Genomic DNA, 26,687 nt, shown 5'->3' with positions numbered 1-26,687 from the left:
AGTCACAGACAATGGAACACATTTTGTTTCAAATGCCATGAAAGAATTTTTAAAGTCTATGGATGTCAAACACATTCAAGTAGCTCTATATAGTCCTGCTGCGAATGGTCTTGTTGAAAGAGCTAATCGCTTTCTTAAGGAAGGAATTCGAACTGCCCTTTCTTCTGGTTTAGATGTTAATCTTTTTCTTAAGGAAAAGATCAATTCTTACCACATTTCATCTCACTCGACAACTGGTTTTACACCCTTTGAGTTATTGAGAGGCAGAAAATGTTGCACTTTACTCTTGCCTTCCTGGCTCGAAAGATATTCTTCATTTTCTGACACACTCAATGATTCAAAGAAAAATGATTTAATGCGTCAAAATGTTACTTTAGCACAAAGCAAGCAGAAGTCTCATTTTGATATTCAAAAACACTCTCAAACTAAAGAATTTATTCCGGATTCATGGGTATTAATTAAAAAACCTTATAGTATTAAAAAAGGACCATGTTCCTTTACATCCCCTTACAGAATTCGGAAAGTTGGTCTTAGTTCTTGTCTTCTTCAGGATGGAAGATGGTGGAACAAGAGCAGACTTGTTCCCATATCAGAAGAACAAGCCATGATTCATGTTAAAACTGCTGTTACTTCTGATTCTGATGATTATATTTTGTTTGAAACTCCAGTTGTTACTTCCAACGCATCCATTCCTCTTTCTCAGGATGACACAAACAACACGTCCATTTCCCTTTCTCAGAGTGGTACCAGCAACATCTGTTCTTCATCTAGTTCCCTTTGTTGTAATTCCTCCTTAGCTTCTAGGAGAATTTGTAAACTACCTGCTCATTTTAAGGATTTTGTTATGTCATGATTTTATAGAGTTTAAAAAATGATAATAATACTGTGTTTCACATGTTTAATCTTATATGTCATAGAATGTTTTTTTTGTTTGATTTTTGTCATTTGTATCCTTGTTGATTTTGTAAACCCTGCAAATTTTGTTTTTAAAAAAAAAAAAAAAGAGGGAAGATGTGTAACATTCTCGTAAGTCTTTCTTCTCCTTTCTTTGACTGTCCCTTCCCTCTGAATTCTAGAATGTTTTATGTGTTTGTAATCTACCCGATTTGTTATCGAGCGGAAGCTGCTCTCCTGCGGGTCCGTCTTTAAAGGAGTTAATTACTGAATAAAAGGATAACAGCAATGCGTGTCAGAGGTTGATTTATCTACCGCCACATGAAGGAAGACAGCTAAGGAATTTTATTATTTCAGAAAGAAATAAGCTATGGTTCCCATTAAAATCAAACCCTTTATCGTCTCTCGTTTTTTCATGATATAAAGATATTTCGTCAGTGGCATTACTTACAAATGCGGGTGATTCTAGCAATAAGCAAAGTATGCCCATCTGTTCACCTTCCTACGCTTCCACTGGTGAAAATTCGATTTGGAAAATTGCAAACGAATTCAACAGTTGCTGAAATGTGACTTTTTGGACTATAATGAACAGCTGTGGTAAGCATTTGAATCCATTTGAATCTTTGGTTTCTAGTGGCCTCGGCTCATAATTTCACTTCACCAGTAAAATGTCTCTTATTATTTCCACTACACTTGCAGAGTGAGTCCATTGTTAAAAAAAAACAACACATTATTCTACAACTGTATCCAGCAGCACCCATTTGCAACTGGTGAACTGGATTGTTGTAAAGAAGATGGTCAAAATCCAATATAATTAAGCTGATTTATTAGCTGCACGGCATGCATCCTTCATGTTGGTCTTCAGTAAAGTATCTGACTCCCAGTGGAATCTTACACTCTAGCAATCCAAATGGAACATGCAATGTCATACAAAAGATGCCCAATGCTACAGTACCAATACATATAGTAATTAATTATGTACAATTAGATCATGTAAAGAACAGAATATAACAATTGTCCACCAGTGTGTAATAGCAATGCCCTTTTTGATGTTTCTCTGTGACCCCTGTCCTCTTCCTCCAGTCATGCTAAATACACTCCTATTTATACTGAGGCTGTGGTTGTTCCGGTGCCAGGCTGCCCTCGTACCTGGAGCCCAGGTACAATAACACTGTGAGATGTTGGGGTACATTAACATAAAATGTTGGACAACAAATGCAGTCGCTGAGACAGAACATGCATTGTAGCTAAAGGACAGCGCTGCTCACCAACTGGGAACAGCCATCCTCCTCATCACATCTCAGCAGGGTCAAAGGGCAATATGGGTTTGAAATCTTTTTATCCTATCTGTATTTATGGAATCCATTTAAGGGGACCTCAGACTCAGTCCAGCTTGGTTTTGGAGAAAGAGACACAACAGTGAGAACTACATCGTCTCTTCCTATTGACTGAATCCACCTGTCATGTGTCCACTGAATGAATGTTTCATCTTGAACTTTGATGGCTTTATCATGGGCCTCTTCGTCTTTTAGGCACTAGCTCCATTCCATGATGCTGCACCCTATTCCTTTGAAGAAGAGAGAAAGCTTCTACATGAGTGGCAGAAGGAACTCTACAAGACCGTGATGAATGAAATGCACCTGGCCTTGATCTCACTGGGTGAGTGTGCACTGTCTGGATCATAAGCTGTTGACAAACTGTAGTCACAAACCATAGCCACTGTATGTGATGTTATCGCATTCGATCTCCACACCTATGTATGTTGTACTTGGAGACTTATGATAGTAACCTGGCTCAATAAATTCTTATTTTATTCACGGATGACTCAACATTTTGAATTGTCTCATCCAAACATATTCACTTTCAGTGTTGCAGGCTTTCTACTGAAGTCCTTATTTTCCTGGATCGTGTTACCATCTCTGCTTTTTTAATGCCATGTTTATTTATTACACCATCACACGTACAATTGTCAGTGATTGTACATTCCCCTCAAGTCATCAGGAGGCTGCACCCCCTGAGGCTTGAGCCGGGAGATTGCAGGCTGATACTCGCGCTCCAACTTGGCACTTGGTCATACTCTTTGCTTTTAGGTACTGTTTTGCTGCTATAATTTTAACAGGAGTCTTTTAATATTTTAACATTTGGGCACGATTGTTTTAAGTTCACGTATTTTTACCTGATTACAGGGGATTGCACGGCAGGGGTGGGGGGCTGCCATCTTGAGGGTACTGCTGGTCGGCGGTCCAGTTCTTTTGCCCTGACGGTATTTAGGGCATATGACGCAAGCGCGCAGCGGACGCGCCGAAGGCGCACCTAAGGCAAGCCCGTCTGCGCCCGTCCGCGCTCGGATTGCGCCTTGCGCCAAAACCCCTGGTCATTTATCCATAGGTACGCCAGTTTCTTTCAGTTATTCCAGTGAGCAACTTCTGGCACTAAATAGGTGCATAAGGACATCTGGCTGTGTTTGTGTCACACCTGGGACTGTGTTGGGACCCATACCAAGGTTCTGCCCGGCGTGTTTAACAACTCTGTCAGGACTAGGATTGGGAATTACTAATGTTTCAGGGGAGACTTTGGAGAAGGGCTCAAACAAAAATAAGGCTGCAGTGGTGTTTAACTGTTTATTGGTGAATGCACGCTCTTTAGTTAAACATAGCGTTGAATGTGCAACACTAATAGAGGATAAGAATATTCAAATTGCCTTCATAACAGAAACATGGACAGACGAGGCGTCTGGTCCAGATTCAGTGAAAGCAACACCCCCTGGTTTTATATGCCATACGGCAAGTAGACCGTCTAAAAAAGGAGGAGGATTGGCAGTAATTTACGATAGCTCTATCAAAGCTACTTTTGATATAATTGTTAACACCTCTTATGAAGCAATGTCCTTCTCTTTTACCCTTCATCATTGTCACATGTTCAGGGGTATCCTTATTTATAGACCTCCGGGTCCTAGGAACCCGTTTTTAGCTGAGGTGGGCACGCTCTTGGAGGCAGGCATGAGCTTGGACTCGCACACAATATTGGGAGATTTCAACTTCCACTTGGAAGCTGATACTGACAAAGACACAGAAAAATTCCTAGATCTAATGAGTAGTGTAGAGTTAAAACAATTAGTAAAGGGACCTACTCATTTGGCAGGACACACATTGGATGGGATTTTTTCAATTTCCCCACATCTCTCAGTCACTGATGTACTTTCTTTAGCCTGGTCGGATCATGCGGCCATCTTGTTTGAGCTGACTTTCCAGAAAGGCCTGGGCAGAGACCTTTCCTTTGGAAAGAATAAGGAAATTAGAGCCTGGAATAAGGTAGGAGGGAAAGAACTTATGGAGTCGTTACCTTCTACGCAGAGATCTCTGCCCGTGGAGGTGGAAGAAGCTTCCTCCGGGTATACAGAATAGGTAGAAGATGCCTGCTTTATTCTTGCCCCTAAGAAAGTAATTATCCCCAAAAGGACACAGCCCACGACTCCTTGGTATTCTCAGGAACTGAAGATACAAAAATTGAAATGCAAACAACTGGAACGGGCCTGGAGAAAGGATTATCTTCCAGCTGAAAGAGCAATATATAACCAAGGCCTTCTTTGTTATAAACAACTGCTGTTTGAAACTAAGCGTGAGTTATTTGCCGAACAGATTAAACTAGCCAGTAACTCATCAAAAGAATTATACAAAATAGTTACCAGGCTGGCACACCCACTGCCTGCAACTATCATAACTAGTTTGGATTTTTGCGAGGAAATCGCTACTTTTTTCTAGACTAAAGTGGAAGCCATTTTCAATACTTTTAAGGATCCTGTGGGTAATGTTCCAGGATCTAAGGTAGGTCCTGCATTAAAATATAGTTTTCCCCCTATATCCTACTCAGATACACTTAAGCTTCTTTTATCTGCTAAATCAGGTTCACCTCATGATCCATGCCCAGTAGCAATAGCAAAACTGGCTTCTGAACCCATAGCCTTGACTTTGACACCTCTTTTCAATGCTATGTTTTCCGAAGGGCTTTTTTCCAAATTATGGAAAATGGCCTCGGTGCTACCGCTCTTGAAAAAACCTAGCTTGGATACTAAAGATCCAAGCAGCTTTCGCCCCATTTCACGCCTCCCTCTGCCCTCTAAATTTGTGGAAAAATACATGAACACTAAATTGAGCGCCTATCTATGTGATGCCAAAACCTTGGATCCCACCCAATTTGGGTTTAGAGAAGGGCATAGCACCGAAACTGCCCTTCTTAAATCCACGGAAGAGATTAGGAGAGGGTTGGACCAGGGAGGTAAGGCGGTGTTGATCTTGCTTGGTCTCTCCGCTGCCTTCGATATGGTCCACCATGGAGTGTTGATGGACCGTTTGTCGGCCTGCGGAGTAAGGGATAAAGCTTGGACTCTCCTTAAATCCTTCCTTTCTGACAGACGTCAGACAGTTGCTTTGGGTGAGTTTGTCTCCAAACCTTTCTCTCTTCCATGTGGGGTTCCTCAGGGATCCTCCCTGAGCCCACACGCTCTTTAATGTTTACGTATCTCCTTTGGCCCCTTTGATCGAGTCTTTCGGCTTTTGTTCAACCTCCTATTCCGATGATACTCAAATTGTAATTTCTTTGCAACCAGGGCAGGAGAAGGCTTCGGGGGGAAAGGCTACATGATTGTTTGGGAGCAGTGGGAGGCTGGATGACGCACAATTGCTTAAAGCTTAATGCTGGTAAAACAGAGGTGATTTTGTTTGGTAATAATGCTAATCTCTGGACTCCTAGCTGGTGGCCAGAGGCTATGGGGACTCTTCCAGTACCTTCCAGAAAAGTTAAGAACTTGGGTGTAGTACTGGACGAACATCTCACTATGCGTGACCAAGTGAATGCCGTGGTCTCTGCCACCTCCTATATCCTTAGGACCTTAAGGAAAGTTATACCTCTTTTACTGGCAGACTGTAAGCGTACAGTGGTTACGGCCTTGATTATGTCGAGACTTGACTACTGTAACAGTCTCTATTTGAATATGTAGGAGTGCAACCTACAAAAACTTCAGATGCTCCAGAATATAGCAGCTAGGCTGCTTACTGGAACTGCGAAATTTGCCTCTATTTCTGGCTCAATAAAAAAGCTTCACTGGTTGCCAGTAAAGAAGCGAATTCTTTTTAAATCCCTCTGCTTAGTTTTCCGAGCCCTTCAGGATACACGCCCATTTCATCTGAAAAAACCATTTCAGTGGTATGTGCCAGGAAGATCGCTACGCTCTCTAGGAGCAAAACTAATTGTACTTCCCATCACAAGGAGAGCTAAATGGGGTGGTAGAAGTTTTGTCGCTGGGGCAGCCAAGGCCTGGAATGAGCTTCCTTTTAGTTTGAGAAACTCTAAGGATCTATTGTCATTTAAGAAAGCGCTCAAAACATGGCTTTTCTAATTTGCTGGCCTAATCGGTTGTTGGGAGGACTGCAGCAAGCGCCGGGACACCTTAGGGTAGCTGTGCGCTATAAAAGTCTTACTAACATAACATAACATAACATAACATCATTCATGCTGTAGAGTCGCCTGTCCTGGTGGTGAGGGCTCTGGTGGTGATGCAAGTAGTTGAACATGCATGTCTGCTCATGCCTCGTTTGAAATGATTCCCCGAATGAAGTGTGGGTTGATCTGAGCTAGGACACCGATAGGATCAGAGGGTGATGGTAAGGGTCTTCAGGGGAGTGCGTGAAGGTCTGCCAGACCTGGCATTGGATGTTTGTGGGCTCAGTTCTCTTACATGAGGAATCAAGACCTCTGTGGAATGTATTGGGAATACTGCGGGTGGCACATACAGGAAAGAGCTGGCATTAATACTGGCAACACACGGTGCCACAAACAATACACACGATTCTGCACACACAGTGCCATGTACCCCTTTGCTTGAAAGAAAAGGCTAGTTAATATTAACATCATTATATTTCCCACAAAAAGCCACCCGAGTGAGAGCAGGCCTACGCCGTGGGATCAGCTAACCACTTCTTTATGACCTGTGAAAAATTAAAAACCAATGTGATAGCCCAGTATGTTTTTTGCTTTGTACGGTACCACTTCATATTAAAAATTAGGAGTGGAGTTTCGGGAAATAAGTACCCCCAACCCCACCACATTAGTTTTATATTTTTCACGGATCCTAGGTCCAAAATAAGTACCTCCCTGATCCCAGGGAGTAGGCCCGCTTCCATCAAACCAAAGGTTTTGGGGAGCGTGGGGAAATCCAATGATGAAGCATGATACCTGGTAGGTGTGTGAGGACCTCCCATGAAACATTTTGTGTGTGTTTAAAAACAGAATGATAATTATGCTATAAATAATGTATTGTAAAATAATAAAATCTTACTTGGTGTGTTTTGTGTGGAATAGGATTTTATTTGCGGCCAGCTCACCCTTGAGGCCGGTAGCCATTGGTTCCCCACTGTGGAGATTGTCTGTGGCTCTCGTGGTTTAATAGAACTCTTGAGTACAATAATGTTCAGAACATGTGGCACAAACTTGGGGTCCAGGAGCTGATGATCTTTTCCGGGGAGACTGAGAAATGTTATAGAGCACAAGGTCCTTGTAGTGATACAGGGTCAGACACGAAAAGGGAATTATGGTGGCGATGAAAGAGGCTGGTCTTCAGCCTGGGTGAAGGATGGATTCCAGAAGACTGGCAGGCCAGAGATGGAAAGGATGCTCCGGCCGGCAACTGCAAGTTGAATGGGCAAGACTGCTTGCACAAGAGGCTCCAAACCCGAATGGCCATGGCAGATTTAAAATACATTAACTGCATAAAAAAAATATTTGGATTGAAAATGTTAGTTGGACCCTCTTTAGAATGTGGGTTTCCTTCCAAAGCATATGGAATTTCTCCTTTTGGGTGTTCTAGTAGCGCAGTCCCTGTGGAGTGTCCCTCAGAAGTGGCAGGAAATTGGAAAGTTTCTACAGTGGCTGATGATTTTCACTGGGTGCAGCCTGGGTTGTGTGGGGTGGAGCAATACTGTGAATTAGAGAGGTGGATGGTAATAGGACTGCACATGTGGCTGTGGTGGTGCATCCATGTTTTTTATGTAGGTGGGAACGCTAGGTCCAATGCAGGGCATTTTAACCACATTGGGCATGCACTGCCTCGGTGATTACTACCATCTACATTTTCTCGATAAAATTTGATGCCTTACTTTAATTGACCAATAGTCATGAAGTTGTCTATGGGGAGAATTTCTTTGGAAACAGTACGTTTTAGGAATTAGCAGTGGCATATCACTGTTGACATGATCGAACTAGTAATGGATATGAGGGCGCTAAGCACGTGAAAACCGACAGGGAGGAATATTTGGCCTCCACGCTTCCGGTTTTCTGATGCATGATTTTGAAGATCACCACCAAGAATGAAAACTGCACCATCTTGTCATCGTTGGACATTCCCATAAGTTCCATAATGTGACAATTAATTACAGCCAGTGGGTCATGAAGGTATAAGGCATGCTTTTAGGCAGAATGCTTTTGGCTGAGCACCACCTGCAAATGAGAGCTGGACCACAGAGGGGATCTGAGTGGATCTGGACCACTGATAGGTAAATGGGCCTGCATTTTGAAACGGATGTTTTGTCAATGAGGGGTGATTTGGGATGGCACTGTGAGGGCTGGCGATGGGCATCACAGGGGCTAGTCTGAGGAAGAAGGCAGAGCTGTTGGTGGCGTCTCAATGTGAGATGAATCAAGGGGAGTGTGATCCCTGGCTCAGACACCTGAGGGGTTCCTGGTTGTAACGTAGGAAGACTGCGCCATCTGTGGCTGAGACCTTCTGTGGCTGAGGCTTGGGCCAACCGTTTCTGAGTTGCCTAAAGGGACGTCAGGTTTTTCCTGTTAAATCATAACTATTTCATTAGCACAGCAGTAGACTGTAGGTCTTTTAAAGGTTAAGGAGACGGTTAGCACATGAAGTCTTTGGGCTGCTTGGGTGGACGGGCATTTTGTAATGGCGAGCTTCTTCTATGATATCCGATGCCAAGCCGCATGGTTTCTTTTGATGATTAGGTCAGTCTTGGTAATGACTGTTTCATTGCTGATCTATTAATCTGCGATGAGAGTTTTTGAAAGTGTTCTCATGGTGGCCCTTTTGAATGCTTGCGTAGCATTTTGGGATATTGAGGGTATGTAGATGATCAACAAACTCCTTGTACCCGCTCTTGGCTTGTCGCCACTGGACCCCAGGTTGCTCTGATGGGGCTGACACAGTGCTAAGGAGTTGCGTTTGGGGAGGGAGGCTGCAGAAGGGGATTCTGGAACCAAGCAGAAACAGGGCTGGGTAGAGGGCAAAGATGCAGTTTTAAGGGTTTCCTCGTTCTTTCTGAATTTAAGTTTCATCTGGTTTATTTAGTCAACTTTCTAGGATTTGTATTAGGACATTATTGATGTCAAGGAGTATTCAGTTTGTTGTCCACTGGAGCCTGGCAGTTTAAATGTGGACAAATGCAATATGGTGGTGTGATGGTCTGAAGAACTCCGCAGACGTCTTTCTTCGGATTCAGTGTGCATCAGTGCAGTTTTCTTCTACCGTGACTGTGTGGAATAAGGGAGCAGAGCAGCCCTCTCAACATTTGTGGTGTCCTTTTAAAACTTTTTTCCTTCAGTTTCTGAGTATTCGAGAGGTGCGCCTTCCCACCTCTGGAATACACCCAAGAGTCCCCTGGGAATTCCATAGTTAGGCTGGTTCTCCAAGATACTACTAGTTAGCTGACCTAGGATAAAACTAATGTTGCTGATCCAAACCAGGCTTTAGCCTGATGGAACAGAACCTATAGTAATGATGTTGTATGTACATTTCTTCTTCAGACACAATCATTCTCTTTTCTGCTGCTTCCAGACGCGATTGAGCTCTGGGCGTGATTGAAGGAGTCTTAAAGAGAAAAGTTCATCTGCCATTGGTTTGTGTTCTAAATCAATGTTCAATTCTTCTCTAAAGTTCCCTCGCACACAACATTAGACTTTCTCTGGGGGTTACGATATGAGAGAGGAATTCTCCCCGATAACTTTGAAAGCACAAACCAGCTTCTCTCAACAAGAAAACCACCTTCCTGTCAGCAGGAGAAGACATTCAATAGAGAAGGGAACCATTCACTCTGAGAGAGGACACAGTTGAAGACAACAAGGCGAAGGGAACCCAGTCACTGCTCTTTGCTCCAAGCAAGCAATGCCAGGCCATTGTAACCCCATAATCTCATCACTCGAGCCCAGAAGGTGCAATTATCTCACCAGATTTCTCTGCCTCGAAAATATGTGATCTCTATATCTTCAAAACTGGGGGTGATTAACTTCTGCTTTAAATTTGAGGTATTCAATCAAATATTTGTATATTCTGTTAATGTGAATTTAATGTTTACTAACAAGGCTGAAATATCAATGTAAATCCGTATTCTTTATTTTACTTTTGGGCTAAATCGGCTTTTAACACTGCATAATGGCTACATGAAACACTATTGTATTGTAATTGTATTTATATAGCGCTTACTACTCCTGACGAGGCGTCAAAGTGGTTTTTCGGCGAGTAGCACGCTACTCCAGAACCCATAAAGTATTACTGGTGAATTAGTATAGTGAAAATATGAAAGTAAATTGAGTGTTGGGTATGTTAGTTATTTGGATTGAGAAGGATAGTGGAGGGATAGAAGAGGGAAAAAGGTTTGCATTTATATAGCTCTTGCAACCCTTGATGGGGTGTTGAAGCGCTTTTTCGGCGAGTAGCACGCTACTTCAGAACCCATAAAGGATTTGTGGTGAATTAGTATAGTGAAAATATGAAAGTAATTTGAGTGGTGGATATGTTAGTCAGATTATTTGGATTGAGAAGGATAGTGGAGGGATAGAGAAGGGGAAAAAAGGTTTGCATTTATATACCGCTTGCTACCCCTGATGGGGGGTTGAAGCGCTTTTTTGGCGAGTAGTACGCTACGTCGGAACCCATAAAGGATTAATGGTGAATTATTATAGTGAAAATATGAAAATAATTTGAGTGGTGGACATGGTAGTCTGTTATTTTGATTGAAAAAGATAGTGGAGGGATAGAAGGGGAGGATTTCGATTTTGTTTGTTTGTTTGATTTGGAGCTCATAGCAGTAGGAGGAGGCTTGGTATTAGTAAAGGGGAGGTGGAGGGATGAGTAAAAGGGAGGGGGAGGAGTCAGAGGGAGGGTTTAGAATGGCTTGTTTTGGGGATCGGAATAGTAACAAGCATTTGCCATGCAATAGGTCTCACATTTGGAAAATTTCAAGCTATTGGCATTGTAAATGACTGCCTTTTATTTATCTGTTTTTAAAATCAACACATAGATAAAAGCTTTGTCATTTACAATGCCAGTAGCTGAAAGTTTTGCAAATGCGAGACCTATTGCATTGCAAATGCTTGTTGTATATTAGGTGGAGAATTGATACTTTCCATGACCGCGGGATTATGGCTGTGAGAAGAGCGTGATTGAAGAGAGGCGTGAAAACCCCTGTCCAAAAAGTTTGGGCAGACTTAAAAACAGCTGCAGGGATCCCGTTGGGTCCTGGTGCCCCACTGTTTCTCATCTGCTTGATGGTGGCGATAACCGAGGGCTCTGAGAGGGAGGAGTGCCCTGATTCTTGCCCATGCCATTAAGGAGATGGGAGACCTGCAGTGTCCGTTGCCAGGTGTAAAACTAACAGTTCCCACATTAACCAGTAGAGGGGGCTTTACCTTAAGGACACACAAAACAAGCATAGGCAAGCCCCTGTTTCTGGCTCTAATGTGCCAAGACATGCACATTCAAGACTTCTTAAGTGTTGTTTACATGTGATGCATGCATACGTGGTGTTTAACACTCTAAATCAAGCCTTATTGGCTTTGCCAATGCTGGGGAAAAAACGTAGCTGAAAAAAGATTGCTTTGTGTCTAGAATGCCTACAAGTAATACATTATTGAGTTTGACAAACCGTGTGATAACTAAGTGTACTCTTTAGCTGTAAATAGTCCATCATGCGTTCAAATGGAAGCAGTTCCTAGAAAGTGGAGTGATATAACAAAAAGCCAATTGCATGAAAAGAGACTAATACTCCTCGAATGGGGCTGAAACCCACTATGTATGTGTTAATGAACTGGTTACACTACGTCTTGCAGACAACTATGCTATCAAGCCAGACCCAAAAGGGCAGTACTGTGGACTTTAGAGGCCATATGGGTGACCCCAGTACATTTAAACTCAGTCCACAGCTAGGAGTTATCTTGATCTCAGCCTTTTGTATCATCCCACAAATAGCTTAGTCAGGAATGTGCTAAATGACCTTATGTTACTGCAGGTGCACCACCAGATGCAGTTTGCAGCAGCCCTTTTAATGCATCACCTGTTGCAGTGGATTTAAGGGGGAGACACTTGGCCATTTTACCTCCTGCCTTGGGAGTCCCTGAGCCCACCAGGAATGGACTGCAGGGGCCAAGTCGAAGTAACCTTTCAACCAGGCATTGAAGTTTCCCTCATAACCCATCAGCAGTTGTTATACTGGGAAAAGAAGACTTATTTTTGTTGACTTTTTTAAACCTCCTAATATAATGTCCGCCTGTAGACTAGGAAAAGGTCTGATGCCATGCACGTTTGGGAGCGCTGCTTATAAGCACGCAAAAGCAAACGCCAGCAAATCGCTCTTGTAAGTTGCCCTAAACAATAGCCTAATACTGTAAGAGCATTTGTTTTCTCTATCGCCCAGGGTTGTAAAATGTTTTCGCATAGATATAGAAATATGTTGCTTCTGTTTATTTTTGTGTGTGCATTGGGAAAATGTTGATTAACAAACGATACAGAGATATATGTGCACGTTTGGGAGCGCTGCTTGTAAGCACGTAAAGCAAACACCAGCAAATCGTTCTTGTAAGTTGCCCTAAACAATAGCCTAATACTGTAAGAGCAAAAGTAGCATGAATGTGTGAGTTAAATCGCAAAAAAATGTATTGTTGTGATCGCGGAAGCAAAAGCGTCAATTATATAAAAAGGCACCTTTTTAATGTAAAACAATGCGCCAAGATGCGATGAAGTGGAACTGCTATGAAAATGGAAGCAGACATATAACACCTAGTAAATGGAAAAGAATGCAAAGAACGCAGAGAATGCCTCATGAAAAGCCCGAGCAAGGCAAGCAAAATATGCAGTCAGGGGGTGCGGGGCCTAATGGAGACAGGGCAGACACAACCCCTTTTCCAGAGAAGCCGGACAGAAAAGCAATGACAGTAGATCTCGCCAAGGCGATGAAGCGCACGTGCTGCATCGCAGGCGAGACCTAAAAACGATGTCAGAAAAAATATTCTATGCTAGATACACATAACGGAACACATTTATAACTGAACGGAGGGTTTGTAGCTGGGGCTGCACTGAGATTGAATAGAAAACAATTTCACACAGATGATTGGCTGAGGCCTGGACATCAGGCCCCTGAGCACTACAGAGGCCCAAGAGCTAGAGATCATAAGGGCAAAACACAATTCAGAGATCACCAACGGGAGAAAACATGTTTTTTTACATTACTTGTCCATAAATGTCTAGTTGTCGTTGTGGGGCAGTGTGAGTTTGTGTATGTATATGTATACATACAAGTCTGTGTGTTATTTATTTTGCTTTGGCTACACAATCTAAAGTTCATTGTGCTTCAATTTTTACAACAGGCAGTAAGATTCACAATGCCTTACTCCAAATAGATAAAGAGAGAGAACCACCTATCCCAACGAATCATACTCCTGAGGCTAACAACTACGAAGAAGACTTCACCTCAAGTAAGTAGAACTTTGTTAGTTGATCAGTGTTACCGAGAAGACCTCACCAGCACAGTTCCTTTTAAAGTAAATAACTTAGCACAAACATTGTAATCCACGTCTTTTAATGATTGATGTAAATAATTCATCTAACTTACTTGATAAATACTCTTCAAACATTCTCATCTAGATGTAATGGGGATAATCCAATAGAGACAGTTTTTTGCCATTGTACAGCATTCCCCTTCCAAACCTTATTTACCAGGCAGCCATTTCTGTCCATATTGGCAGTACTTATCACCATGAACAAATGAAATCAATCTCTGTCGACAAATCGTCTTTTCATCTCCTGTGGCCTGCAAGGACGAGTGGACATAAACCGAGTCAAGGAGTATGGTGTGTGGGACTTATATTTTCGTAACATGCATTCACCTTACTCCTTTACCATAGTGATACACTGCTCTTGTACTGCCCTGTGCCCTGTACTTCAGGCAGATGCTGTCAGATTAATAACTTTGAATGTGACATAGACATTATACGTCATTGTCATATCCTCCAGAATGAAAGTCCAAGACTTCGATGAATCATTGGGTACCACATAGTGGTCAATTCCCTGTGTCTCCCTAAACAAAACTTCTGAATGTCCTTTTCTATTCCTATGACTATACTCTGATCTCATTGAAGATGACTCAACAGATGTTCCTCTCATGTCACTCCTATTCATCAGCCACCCTCTCCCTGCTTCTCTTTCAGCCCTCCAGTATTGGTGGGGCTTTCAATTTGTCAGTCAACCCACCCAAAACGGATATGTGACCCGTCTATCTTCTAAGGGTTCTTACCTCTACTTCTAAACTAGTCTTTCAACTGCCAACTATGATTAGCGCTCGGAAATGTATTTCTAATATTTCACAGTACTTTTAAATTTATCCAAGATCTTGATCCATCGTATCTTCCACCCACTCCATGTTGAATCACACGAGGAACGATGAGTATACATCGTGAGCATCAAAACAGTTGGGAGACCTTGTTTCATGTGACTGAGTCATTGGGCTTCTATCACAAGTTAATGAATGTTACCATCGACACTGGCAAGTGGTGTGGGAGCCCCGGCCACTGGCGGTTTTACAGACGTTGCTTCAAAGCTCCTCAGACATGTCACTGTAGCCAATGATGCTCCTCAGACATGTCACTGTAGCCAATGATGCTCCTCAGACATGTCACTGTAGCCAATGATGCTCCTCAGACATGTCACTGTAGCCAATGATGCTCCTCAGACATGTCACTGGAGCCAATGATGCTCCTCAGAAATGTCACTGTAGCCAATTATGCTCCTCAGAAATGTCACTGGAGCCAATGATGATCCTCAGACATGTCACTGGAGCCAATGATGCTCCTCAGACATGTCACTGGAGCCAATGATGCTCCTCAGACATGTCACTGGAGCCAATGATGCTCCTCAGAAATGTCACTGTAGCCAATGATGCTCCTCAGACATGTCACTGTAGCCAATGATGCTCCTCAGACATGTCACTGGAGCCAATGATGCTCCTCAGACATGTCACTGGAGTCAATGATGCTCCTCATACATGTCACTGGAGCCAATGATGCTCCTCAGACATGTCACTGGAGCCAATGATGCTCCTCAGACATGTCACTGGAGCCAATGATGCTCCTCAGAAATGTCACTGGAGCCAATGATGCTCCTCAGACATGTCACTGGAGCCAATGATGCTCCTCAGACATGTCACTGGAGCCAATGATGCTCCTCAGACATGTCACTGGAGCCAATGATGCTCCTCAGACATGTCACTGGAGTCAATGATGCTCCTCATACATGTCACTGGAGCCAATGATGCTCCTTCAGAAAGAGTTATGCTTTTTGCTGGTGTTCATGGTGCAATACATGGCGTGAGCCTAGGGAATGCCAAAGCATTTATGCCGGTGTAAATCGGTTCATAAGGATAATTGCAGTCCGGCGTAGGATATGTATGTTTGCATTTCTCTCTTTCTTGCGACACATGCAGCCAGCTATATAACTTTTTAAATTGTCTTCTGTATGGATTGTTTGTTGAAATTGGGTGAGATAATATGGTCTGTTGTATTCCTGTCTTGTTTCTTTTAAACACTATTTAAAACAAAAGTATGTATAATGCTTTACCATCATTATAAATAAAAAAAAAATACATGTTAACAAATGTGTGGAGCAGTTCGCATTTTGAACTATAGTTGAATATATATTTTTTATTTGTAGGCTCCAGTCTGACTGCCAACAAATAAAACTTCTACTATCTTGTCTTCTAATAGTGTTTATGATACCTTGTTAAGGATATTAGAAATTAATCAAAACAGTGAAAATTAGTTGAGATATCACTTAAAGTGCATTATTCATCTAAATGCGGAAGGAACTGTGCCAGCTCACCTTTAAGGAGCTCACCTCTGTTTAAAAGACCAACCATTTAAACAGCTGTATAAATGTGTGTCGTACGCGATCTGGTTGCTTTGCTTCGACTCCTGTAATCCTTCATCACAAGTATGAACAGAGAACTTCTGTCACAGTTACTGCTCCAAGAGAGAAGGTCTTCTCAGTTGCTTATAGATCAGTGCCTGAAGCTGCTGTAGATTCAACTGACCCTAGGAATCTCTGAGAAGCAACAAGATGGTTGTTCCTCAGTTGAAATGTGTGTCGCTGCGACTTCAGACTGCGCTTTCTGCATCGTTTCTGGGTCAGGAGTCCCTTGATGTAGTTCTACGTGGAGCTGTAGGGGGTGCTGGATAGAGTGTGGTTGTTGACGGGGATGTTGGTATTCTGCTCCATGTGTCAGTGAATGGACCTCAATTCTGTTCTTATGATAACACAGAATGTTTGTACTGTCTAATAAATGAAGACAAAGTATGCCAAGTAAACCTCTGTTTCCCCCTCACAGCTCTCCAGCCAGCTGTCAGCCCAGTCGTCCTGGTGAGGATCAAGCATGAAGAAGATCTCTACTGTGATGATCAGATTGCCTCGGATCCTTTGGGAGCTGGTAACAGCCCTAGCATAGGTGAGCTGGACGTGCCCTGGATCAGGGCTCACAGATATTCTTCCATTTTAACCTGAAGCATCTACACCACGGTTAAAAAAGGTTCACGTGATGTAAAGAGCAACAGATGATGGTCTGATCTTGTCAGCTTCAATTTTGCTGCTGTCAGTGGTTCTGTTTGTTAAAGACGTGAATGGAAAAAAATTCATATCTTTTCCTTTCTTTGGTGACCCGACCAGCTTACGCCTCTTGCGCAGGTAGGATTCGAAGATCCTCCGGTGCTTAGAGAGGAGAAGAGCATCAGTCATCCTCAAGGTGGTAGGATTATTAAAGCCTTTAGCGAGGTCTTTCAGGAATAGGCTGCGTTAAATACACTCAGGCGTGCACAAGACCAGTGTATCTGCATGCGTCTGTATCACAGTCAATAGAAAGTGGAGGTCTTGTCTCGCTGACACTTGTAAAGCCCCCTTAACAAGCCCTAGTCAGCTCATCGTCACTATGAACCTCTCTTTGACTAGTTCATCGGTACCTGACACTCAAGCACAGCATGCGTGTGATGTCTTGCATCGTATGCACATATAGATTTTGACAGCATACCATGGGCGCAACTACGTATATATTGCCCAATGTAGAACCTAAACGTAGTTGGAGGTTTGTTCTAAATACCAGTTTGCTGAAGCGGGAAGAAGGCTATGCAACATGCAATGAGATGTTACCGGCATTGGTAGAACCCAGGTGCCAGCAGTAGCATGAGAGCGGGCACATTGTACTACTCGAAAACTTGCAAGCTTGAAGAATGTGGGCTCAATCGTACATCCAGTCAGCACTAGAAGAAGTCGAGCAGAGGATGCCCTATCCACAGAGGACACACAGACTGTATCTTTCTGGAGTTTAAAAACTCCCCACTTTAAAACCCTGCGGGGTGCGGCGTGCTGACAGTATCATGTTCGCCAGCTAGCTTTCCACAGCCTTTATATTCCACAGCTTCCATCTTGAGCGGTGACTCCATGCATTAACAGCCACCATGTACATAAAAGAGCTGAGTGTAATAGCCTCCAGGAAGGAACATTCTGCACGAATGGAAACCGGGCACTACTTCCCCAAAAAGTAAAACTTCCACTGTTTAGCCCTTATTAAATACTTGCACCACACACTACATTTCTGCCCACTCGTTCCAGATGTTGCTCTTCAGTGGACCTCCCAACAGCAGTCTCTGGGTGAACTGTTGTGCCCAGTGTCGCTTGAGGCCTACAGGACTAGGAGATGTTATGGCTTGCATAAGTGGGTACTCCTTGTTACACATTTGCATACCTCTCTCTCTCCCTCTCCCTCTCCCCCTCTCCCTCTCCCCCTCTCCCTCTCCCTCTCCCTCTCTCCCTCTCCCTCTCCCTCTCTCTCCCTCTCTCTCCCCCTCTCTCCCTCTCTCTCCCTCTCTCTCTACTAGTCATGGAGAGGCTTGGGGATTTGTCGACATTACTCTTTACCTACTTGATGCAAAGCCGTAGCTACTTTGGGGCTTGTTGTAGCACTTAAGGAAACTTTAACGTTCCCATTGCCCTTGGATGCCAATGATAACATCTCTTCGCAGTATTCGATCTTTTATGTATGAGTTTGTGCGGTTATATGATTTGTGCATTTTTCAACAGGGCACCCGGTGGTTGCATACTCTGTAGAAAATGACACCATTGCCTATCAGAACTCTGGGAGGAGAGACGCCATTAATGGCCCCGCATGTGAGTACCGAGAGCTGTCTGAGACTGTGAGACTAGAACATCAGTGAAAGCTGACTGCAATATGATTCTTTACAGATAAAACCACTGTACTTTGACCATCCGTGGTGGATTGTCTCCTGCGTTTCACACTTAACTACATTAATATATCTTAGTTATATTTGTTGTAAATGGTGTAGAAAGCTTACTCTTTATATAGTGGACCGATTAGAGGTACACTGTGTAAAGCGTCCAGGCAAACCCAGTTGGTTCACAGAGGCACAAATGATAACCCAAGTGCTGTCTTTTGTGGTAGAGTGGGCGAGCAGTTAGGCTTATCAGAGGGTAGTGCTAAGCATTTGTTGACACACACAGAGACAATGACGCACACACACCCAGGAATAAATCTTAGACTAATTTCGAAAACAAAAGTTGTATTTTTATATACATTTTGATACCAAGAACTTTGGTAACAAGTAAGTACTTTTTTAAATATGGATTTGAGCAGATAAGTAAAATGTTCACATAAATGTGTCTTTACGCACAATGCATTCCTATGAGAGAAAAGGCATGTATAGCATACAGTTATTGGCGTTTGGTTTCTGGGGCTCTCCTTTGGGACTTAGGGTCGTAGGGGGCCAAGGTCCAAAGTACCACCAGCAGTTAGTCCTTACCTGCCCTGGGGTGTCCGGTTGCAGAGGTGCTGGTTTGGTTGGTAGCTGTTCACACTACATTAGTATAAAGAAGGGGCGCCCATAGAAGCATGACGCAGAGGGGGATTTGGGGATAAGTTCAGGAGCTCCCAATGGGGGGCTCGGTTCACAAGGGTCTGGGGTTCTAGGGAGCACAGTTGGTTCATCGGTACCCAGGCTGGGGCGCTCCTGTACACATTTGCATTCTGTCTCTCTCTCTCTCTCTCACTCACTCACTCACTTTTGTACTCTCGGGAGTACTTTGGGCAAGGGCTGAACCTACACTCAAGTAGAGCTCCCAAAGGGTAAATGGAAACACATTTGCATTGGTACGACAGGAAACCCCACACAACCTGATGGTTTGCTGATGACTTAGAGATTCTCCCGAGGCTCCACGCATATTCAAATATGATATTGGTCATGAACGGATAAATAGATAACACTATAAGGCAGAAGTGATCAGCAGACAGTATTTTTCCCTCATCTTGGGAGCTGTTCCCCAGAATACCAGAAGCAAGTGTTGCTGTAGCAAGTCTCTCCTCAGTTCCCATTTCCCTTTCCCTAGAGGTGGCTTGGGCCACATTTTTCTAGCCCTGTCCATGAAGTCATAATTTGTTCTTTGCGAAGAGCAGCCACCCTGAGTAAGGGGTTTGTTTGGTTTCTTTACTGCCACACAGAATCTGATGTAGAATGGACATTCACATGCAGGAGCGGTTTCATGCTTCTTCCTATTACATCACACAGAGAGTGCCCTCTATAAATGCATCCTCTCCACTTTTTATGAGTATCCCATAAGTTAATGTGCCCAGCGCAATTATAATGGAAAAGTGGCTTTAGAAGTTTTCTGAGTGCCTAAAACACAGGAGCCTTTAATCATGTTTGCTTGCTCCTCTCACCAGCAGTGATTCACAGACAGTGGGTCAATGGGTAGAAGTGCTGGGATGACTTCTCCAGATCTCCTTGAATGCTCCAATGATGGAACAAGCAGAGAACCTTCTGCTTGGGCAGTGCCCGTGTATCTACCAAAAAAACTCAGAGTGTAGTCTTTTAGAAGATGGTATCTCTAAAGTTCTCATATTCCTAACTATGTGGTTAATACATAATTCTTAATTTCCCCAAACATTGCCAGTTCCTTTTTCCATACCCATTGCATTCACAAATGTGTACCTTCTTTGCATAACTGTAAGAGGTGCAGTGGCAACCACTGGCACCAAAGAGCTAAGGTCACCCTCATGTATGTTGTACTAGGAGCATGAGGGTGAGCTCAACTGTTTGGGGCCTGAGATTCACAGTGGCACTGGGCTTGAGATTCAAATCTTTTTGTACATGGGTTTAGACTGAATGTAAATATAATCAATGAAAATATACAAGTCATGATACATTTCAATCAAGGCAATGATAGGATGATTTATGGTTTTGTAATATAAAGTGCCATACGTCTTCGGGAGGGGGAGAAGAAAGTCCTCCTCCTCCTCCCCTTTCCCTTCTTCCTCGCTACTGAACTCATGCCCAGCACAACTAAGCAACGACCCAGCAGTCTTGTGGTTCAAGCAGGAGGGGACACTCAGATAGTGTAAGGTGACCGGAGCCCTTGAGCAGCACCTGGTGATGTGTATGGAGTTCCTCTACTTCATGTAAGGCTTTTGGATGTGGCTGCTCGGAGTCTCAGCAGCACACATAATTCAGGCAGCCAGACATGCCATTCACTGTTGTTAACCTAATTAAACATTTCTTATGTCTATGCCCTAAAACGTAATATAGGTCTAAAACACCTAGGCTGAACATCCCGGCCTTAACCCCCTTAATAACTGCGAAGCGAGTGCTTGATGATGGCAATGTTTTGTTACGTTATGTTACAGTTTCTTGTAGAGCGCTTAGCTACCCAGAAATGGGCTTCCCAGCGCTAATAGGAGTCGTGAAGATGTGAGTACATTGATTAAGTGATGAGGTGAGTCTTCAGTTGCTTACTGAAGCTTAACAGATTTCCATAAGGTCCGAGGTAACTGGGCAGGGAGTTCCAAGACTGGACACTAGATATGCAAACGATGGACCTCCGCTTCTCACTCTTTTGATTCCGGGATCAGCCTAGAGGGAGCTTTTTTGTTGGATCTTAGCTCTCTCATGTTGTGCAGTGTAATGAGGTGACTGAGGATATGTGGACCGTGATCTTTCACCTTGGCCTTGAATTCAATTATTTTGTACACCGGCAACCAGTGAAGGCTTGCTAACGGAATAACGTAGGCCGGGCTGCCTAGGTGAAGAGAGTTACTATATCCGAAACGTGGAACAACAACTCCTTTTACTCCTACTCTCCAAGTATCCACATTTGATCATCTTTCTAAGGGCTCTCCGGAGACCAAAACATGTCCCTGTTACTTCCCTTGCCTAGGAGGCCATGGTCAGGTCTTTATCCATTAATAACCCCAGGCCCTTTACTTCCGTTTTATGGGGAGGGCGCTCACCCAGGCACGAAGGCCAGAGAATGCGATCCCATAGTGCTGGGTTACCTCCAACAACCATAACCTCATTTTTTTGCCATTCAGTTTAAGACAGTTAGTTGCCATCCAATTGTTTACCTGCTCCAGACAGATGGACAGAGTCTTCGAGGTTAGGTTGGTATTGGGTGATCAGGAAACGAGTCTGGGTGTCATCAGCATACGACACCATAGTAAGGCCTAACAAACAGATATCTGCTAGAGGGTGGACATATACATTAAAAAGAGTGGGGCTCAACGATGGGGCACTCCACATCTGAGCTGATGGACCAGTGACAGACCAGGCCCATCCCTGACCCGGAAGCTTTTGTTGTCCAGAAATGAGGTCAAACATTTTTGTGCTCGTCCAGTCTACGTTGGAGGGTGGTATGGGAGACCGTATTGAAAGCGGCGCTCAAATCAAGAAGAATGAGCACAGCAGTCCCTCCCTGATCTAACTTTATTTTTATTAGCTCCTCCGAGGCCAATAAAAGGGCTGTCTCTGTACTGCACCCGGGTGAAAGCCCGTTTGGATCTGGTGCAGGAGATTGTGTGTTTCCAGAAAAGGAGTTAAATAACCATTTTCCACTTGTTCTATTATCTTGCTAAAGCCTGGGAGCAATATTTGTCTGTAGTTCTCAATCTTGTCAGGGTCCATGGAGGATGCAACAGACTAATGACCGCATGCTTCCAGGGGTCAGGGACCTTTCCAGTTTCCAGTGAAGTGTTGTAGATAGTTGTCGGGGCATGATGAGGTCACCTCCTTTCAGCAGTATATCTATAGGAGCCAGATCCAAAGGAGAGCAGACTCAGCTGATTTCGCTGCTGCCCCAGTGATATTATTGTTCAGTTGAGGGAAGGTTGAAAAGTCCGTTGAGACCTTTTTAGCCGGAACGATCTCTTTAATCTTACGGCGTAGATCTGAATCTCCGGCCAGGTAGTCATATGAGACTAACGTTTCTAACGAAGAAGTTAGCAAACTGCCCACAGTTTTCCTTGGAAGGCGAGGGACCGGCTCCTGCAAGTTAAGGTTTTTGAAAGGAATTCACAGTGGCGTAGATCTGCTTAGAGAGCTGCAGGGACTGATTGATCTTCTCTGCAAAATCAGCTAATTTGTCCTTATGGATTGCATGCTGGTATGTTTGCAACGCTTTTTTATAAGTCGCTTTCCCATCATCACCATACTGGAGTCTCCATTTTCTTTCCAGTGGATTTACATTCCGTCTTTAGCTCCCTAATCTCTGGAGAAAACCATTTAGCGCTAACTCCAGTTCTGGAGAATTTCCTCGATTTTTCTAGGCATGAGTACCTCCGAGTCGACTCCATCCAGTCCCCAAAAGGCCATGTGTGCAGTGACAACGTCCCCATCGAGGCTCTGGACTGAGTTCTGCAAAGCATCTCTCCAATGTATGATGTGAAGTTTAGACCAATGTCTAGAAGGTTTTGTAAGGGGGACGCTGGAATAAGATGAGTCTGCTCTGGTGATTAAAAACTCAATCAATATGTGGTCTGACCATAAAACAGATTGTGGGACTTTAATCGTTATATTAGACATATTAGTAAAAATGGTGTCCACTATATGGTCCATCGCATGTATAGGAAGCGTAACCAGTTGGGCAGATTGAATTGCTGTTAATTCTTGTGTGAGATTTAAAGCCTGTGTTCAGGAGTTCTCATCCAAGTGTATGTTCAAGTCCCCCAGCAGAATAACATTGGCTGACTGGAGGCTGTGGAGGTCAGTAATCTCCGGAATGGCCTGCACAAATTCTGTGGCGGGCCATGGTGGTCTGCATAGAAGCAAGCCTGATAATGTATGTTTGTGAGGTTTTTAATGAGAACAGCAGGTTTTCACAGCCTGCGATATCCACTGAGGAGGATGTACATTCAAGATTGTCTTTAAAAACAATTGCTACCCCTCTTCCTTTCTTTCCGACTTGATTGTTTTTTGTAATCGCGTAACCTTGGGCCGCAGTCATGTGTGTCCAGCTGTCTTCATTCAGCCAACTTCTGTAAGAAGCAAGGCTGTAGGTTACCGGTCGTCCAACAGGGTAAACAGGCTATGCTTAGATAGTGGCCTGCAGTTCAAGAGTAGCACCTGCCAGGAGACAAGTAGGCGGTTGGGGGCCGCCCTGAACCCAGAAGTTGCTGAGGTTTGAAAGTTATTGGCGGTGAGGAGCCCATGATCGAAATTATCATCAGGGCTGAGCTTGCGATGGCAGATTTGACACAGACTAGGCGTAATAGCCTCGTCCATAGTATGTTAGCAAGCTTTCCTAAGAAATTAATTAAAGGTATTTTATAATAATACACATTTGTAAAGCGTGAACAATCACCCGTAAGGGTCTCTAGGCGCTGGGGGCCGCCAGGAAGATTAAGCGAGCTATTGCCCAGAGTCACATGGTACTGGGCTATTCTGCCGCCGACGCCGGGGATCGAACCGGGATCCCCAGATTCCGGCGTCAAGTCGCCCTGGCCGCGGCGCCACACCTCTTCCTATTGTAAGGTCCCTGAAGTATATCAAATGCAGTCTGCATCAAAAGGGGTAGGGGTTCTGGCCCCTGGTCATGGATGGCGTGCCCGCTGCATGTCTGACCAGCATGGCTCAATAAATAGAGAGGGTGGGAAACAGCTGGACCGCCGACCACCAAAATGGCGACTGCTCGTGTGCTGTTGAGTCTGGCACTGAACACGGCCAGCAGAACCAGTCCCTACCAATGTCTCACAACAGCACCTAAAATGTGAGCTGCAGCATAGACATGCTCCCGGATAATGGAAAAATGATCAAAACAGGCCAAGTAAAAAAAAAAAATTATAACAGTTAAAATGATTCAGTTCGCCCTGCCCTCCCTCTCATTCTCCCGCACTTGATTCATTAAGATCCTACGGTTCTGTCCAAATAAGCAACTCGCGCTGGTGGAATATAATAGATTTTCATTTACTAGTGAAATCAAAGCAGCGTTTCAGAGAAAAGAAGTGCCGCTCACTTTCCTTTATACAGTACACAATACGATTGAATACTAAAGAAAATGTAAAAATCTTATATATTGGCTCTATAAATCATTTTTTATTTCGACAGGTGTTTCAGATGTCTTATACACGATTAAAGGAGATGAACATCAGAATTTGAAGAGCTGTACAGAGATAAACAGCACAACATGCACAAAGCCTTTGAGTACAGGTAAGAAGGAAATAATACATTCTTTTTAAATATTTTTTTATTTTTTGCAAGGCATACAGGATTACTACAAACTTGACAGTACAAAAAGTACAAAGGAGAAAAATTAACGGAAAAGAATAAAGAGAAGTAAAAAAAGACATACGAAAAATACAAGAAATGCAATTACAATAATAATAGTATTATTCAGACTAGCTCCCCCTGAATCAATTGCCGAAGAGGGTCCCAAATCTTTCTACCAAAACACATTTTCCTTCTGCCTTTTATTCTATAAATAGCCTTTTCTATATTAAAGGAGGCTAAGAGACGCGCTCTCCATGCTTCAAATGAGGGAGGAGATGAACTAATCCATTCTTGAGTTATACAAGCCCTAGTTAAAGCCATAGAAATAAATAAAAAGGCTTGTTTTCCTTCTGATAACGTATCTGAATTCACACCACTCAAAACAAGTTCCCCCTTTAGAGTAGGTGAAGACCCAAGCACTGTGTTCAAAAAAGTCTGTATTGCCTCAAAAAAGGGTACTAACCGCGGGCAGGCAAAAAACATATGTATCGAATCTGCAGCCTGACTACCACACCTATTGCATACTGTTCCCACCGTCCCACCCCATTTAAAAAAATTTAAAGGCGTATAGAATAGATCAAATACAGCCATATAATGCTGAGTACGTGATCTACCAGTAACCAAAACCAGATTAGCCAGGGTAATTGATTCTTCTAAGCAAATAGCCTTGGTACCTAACCTCTCAGCCCATCTTGCTGCATGAACAGCTAAATCATCTAGACAGGTATCCAAAAAGAGTCTATAATAATAACCAATTTGTTTTTTAACAAACAGATTATCAATAAGTGGGATCCTTACAATGCCGGCTACTTCCAACATTGACAGAGAACAGAAAAAACTATGAATCTGTAAATATTTAAAATAATCCTGCATTGTAAGTTTATACCTTTCCGTTGATTCCAAGAAGGTAAGTAACCGGCTATCCTGCCATATATCATTCACACAGTAAATTCCTTTATTTCGCCATCTAGACATGACTGCATCCTGAAAAACAGGAGGGAATATTTTAGAGGCAGAAAGAGGTGTATGATTCCAAATGCCTGACTAACTTCCATACCCCAAAGGCTGCTTTCAACGTCTTAAATTACATTTTTTTATAGTAACTTGGTTCTGTATTTTTGAGAAAACAGCCCCGGCATTCCTCTCCCATTAAGAGTTCATATATAGAGGGTGAATGACTCTGAGGAATCCTTACTTTTTCCCCAATAATCAAAGGAGAAATAAACTGTAGAACAGAGGCAGCATAGTAAAACAAAAAATGCGGAATTCCCCATCCCCCCCTAGATTTTGGTAAAATCATCTTTTTATATGCCCTACGATGTTTTTTATAACCCCAGACAAACCTGGATACCAATCTTTCCAATTGTTTAAAAAAAGTCAGGGGAAACTCAAGTGGAATAGATCGAAACATATAAAGAAATTTTGGAAGTATAATCATTTTTAACACATTGTTTCGACCAACTAAAGATAAATGAAGGTGATCAATCCGTTCAAGTGTAGAGTTTGCGTTTTGAAGAACCGGGTTAAAGTTTATAGCTGGGATATCTGATACAGGGGATGTGATTTGAATACCCAAATAAGTCGCTACAGATGCTAAAGGAATCGATGGGGGAGGGGTCTGACCTATAAATACATTCTGTGTTTTCGCTATGTTCAATTTATACCCAGAAAAGGCCCCAAACTGAATGGCCAGGTCTTCAACCACTGAGAGAGCTTTCAAGATGTTACTTGTAAGTACTATAATATCATCAGCGTAGGCAAGCGCTCTGTAATTACTATTAGCAACGGAAACTGGAGGTATTTCAGATGCTAAGTTCAGTTTATTTAAAAATATATCTATATAAATGGCAAACAAAAGTGGGGAAGACGGCCAGCCCTGACGAGTACCTCTGGAAATAGGAAAAGGAAGAGATTTTTTAGAGCCCAATTTT

At 43.2% G+C, this 26,687-nt stretch overlaps 1 protein-coding gene across 3 annotated transcripts in view; it reads left to right on the top strand.

Annotated features, from left to right (window-relative positions):
* Positions 1–26,687, top strand: part of LOC146813218 (uncharacterized) — a 118,385-nt gene that overhangs the window by 16,936 nt on the left and 74,762 nt on the right. For 2 of the 3 annotated variants that reach the window (XM_085620094.1, XM_085620096.1), the window contains exons 2-6: positions 2,427–2,553; positions 13,537–13,644; positions 16,548–16,664; positions 18,290–18,376; positions 24,595–24,696. In XM_085620094.1, the coding sequence (XP_085476220.1) occupies positions 2,427–2,553; positions 13,537–13,644; positions 16,548–16,664; positions 18,290–18,376; positions 24,595–24,696 (541 nt within the window). The remainder of the gene's footprint in view (positions 1–2,426; positions 2,554–13,536; positions 13,645–16,547; positions 16,665–18,289; positions 18,377–24,594; positions 24,697–26,687) is intronic. The other variant, XM_085620095.1, reaches the window with a different exon arrangement.

This window comes from Triturus cristatus, chromosome 7 (assembly GCF_964204655.1).
Source record: "Triturus cristatus chromosome 7, aTriCri1.1, whole genome shotgun sequence".
Lineage (NCBI taxonomy): Eukaryota > Metazoa > Chordata > Amphibia > Caudata > Salamandridae > Triturus > Triturus cristatus.
The sequence above is the reverse complement of the archived record's forward strand: the minus strand, read 5'-3'. Positions and strand labels throughout refer to the sequence as shown.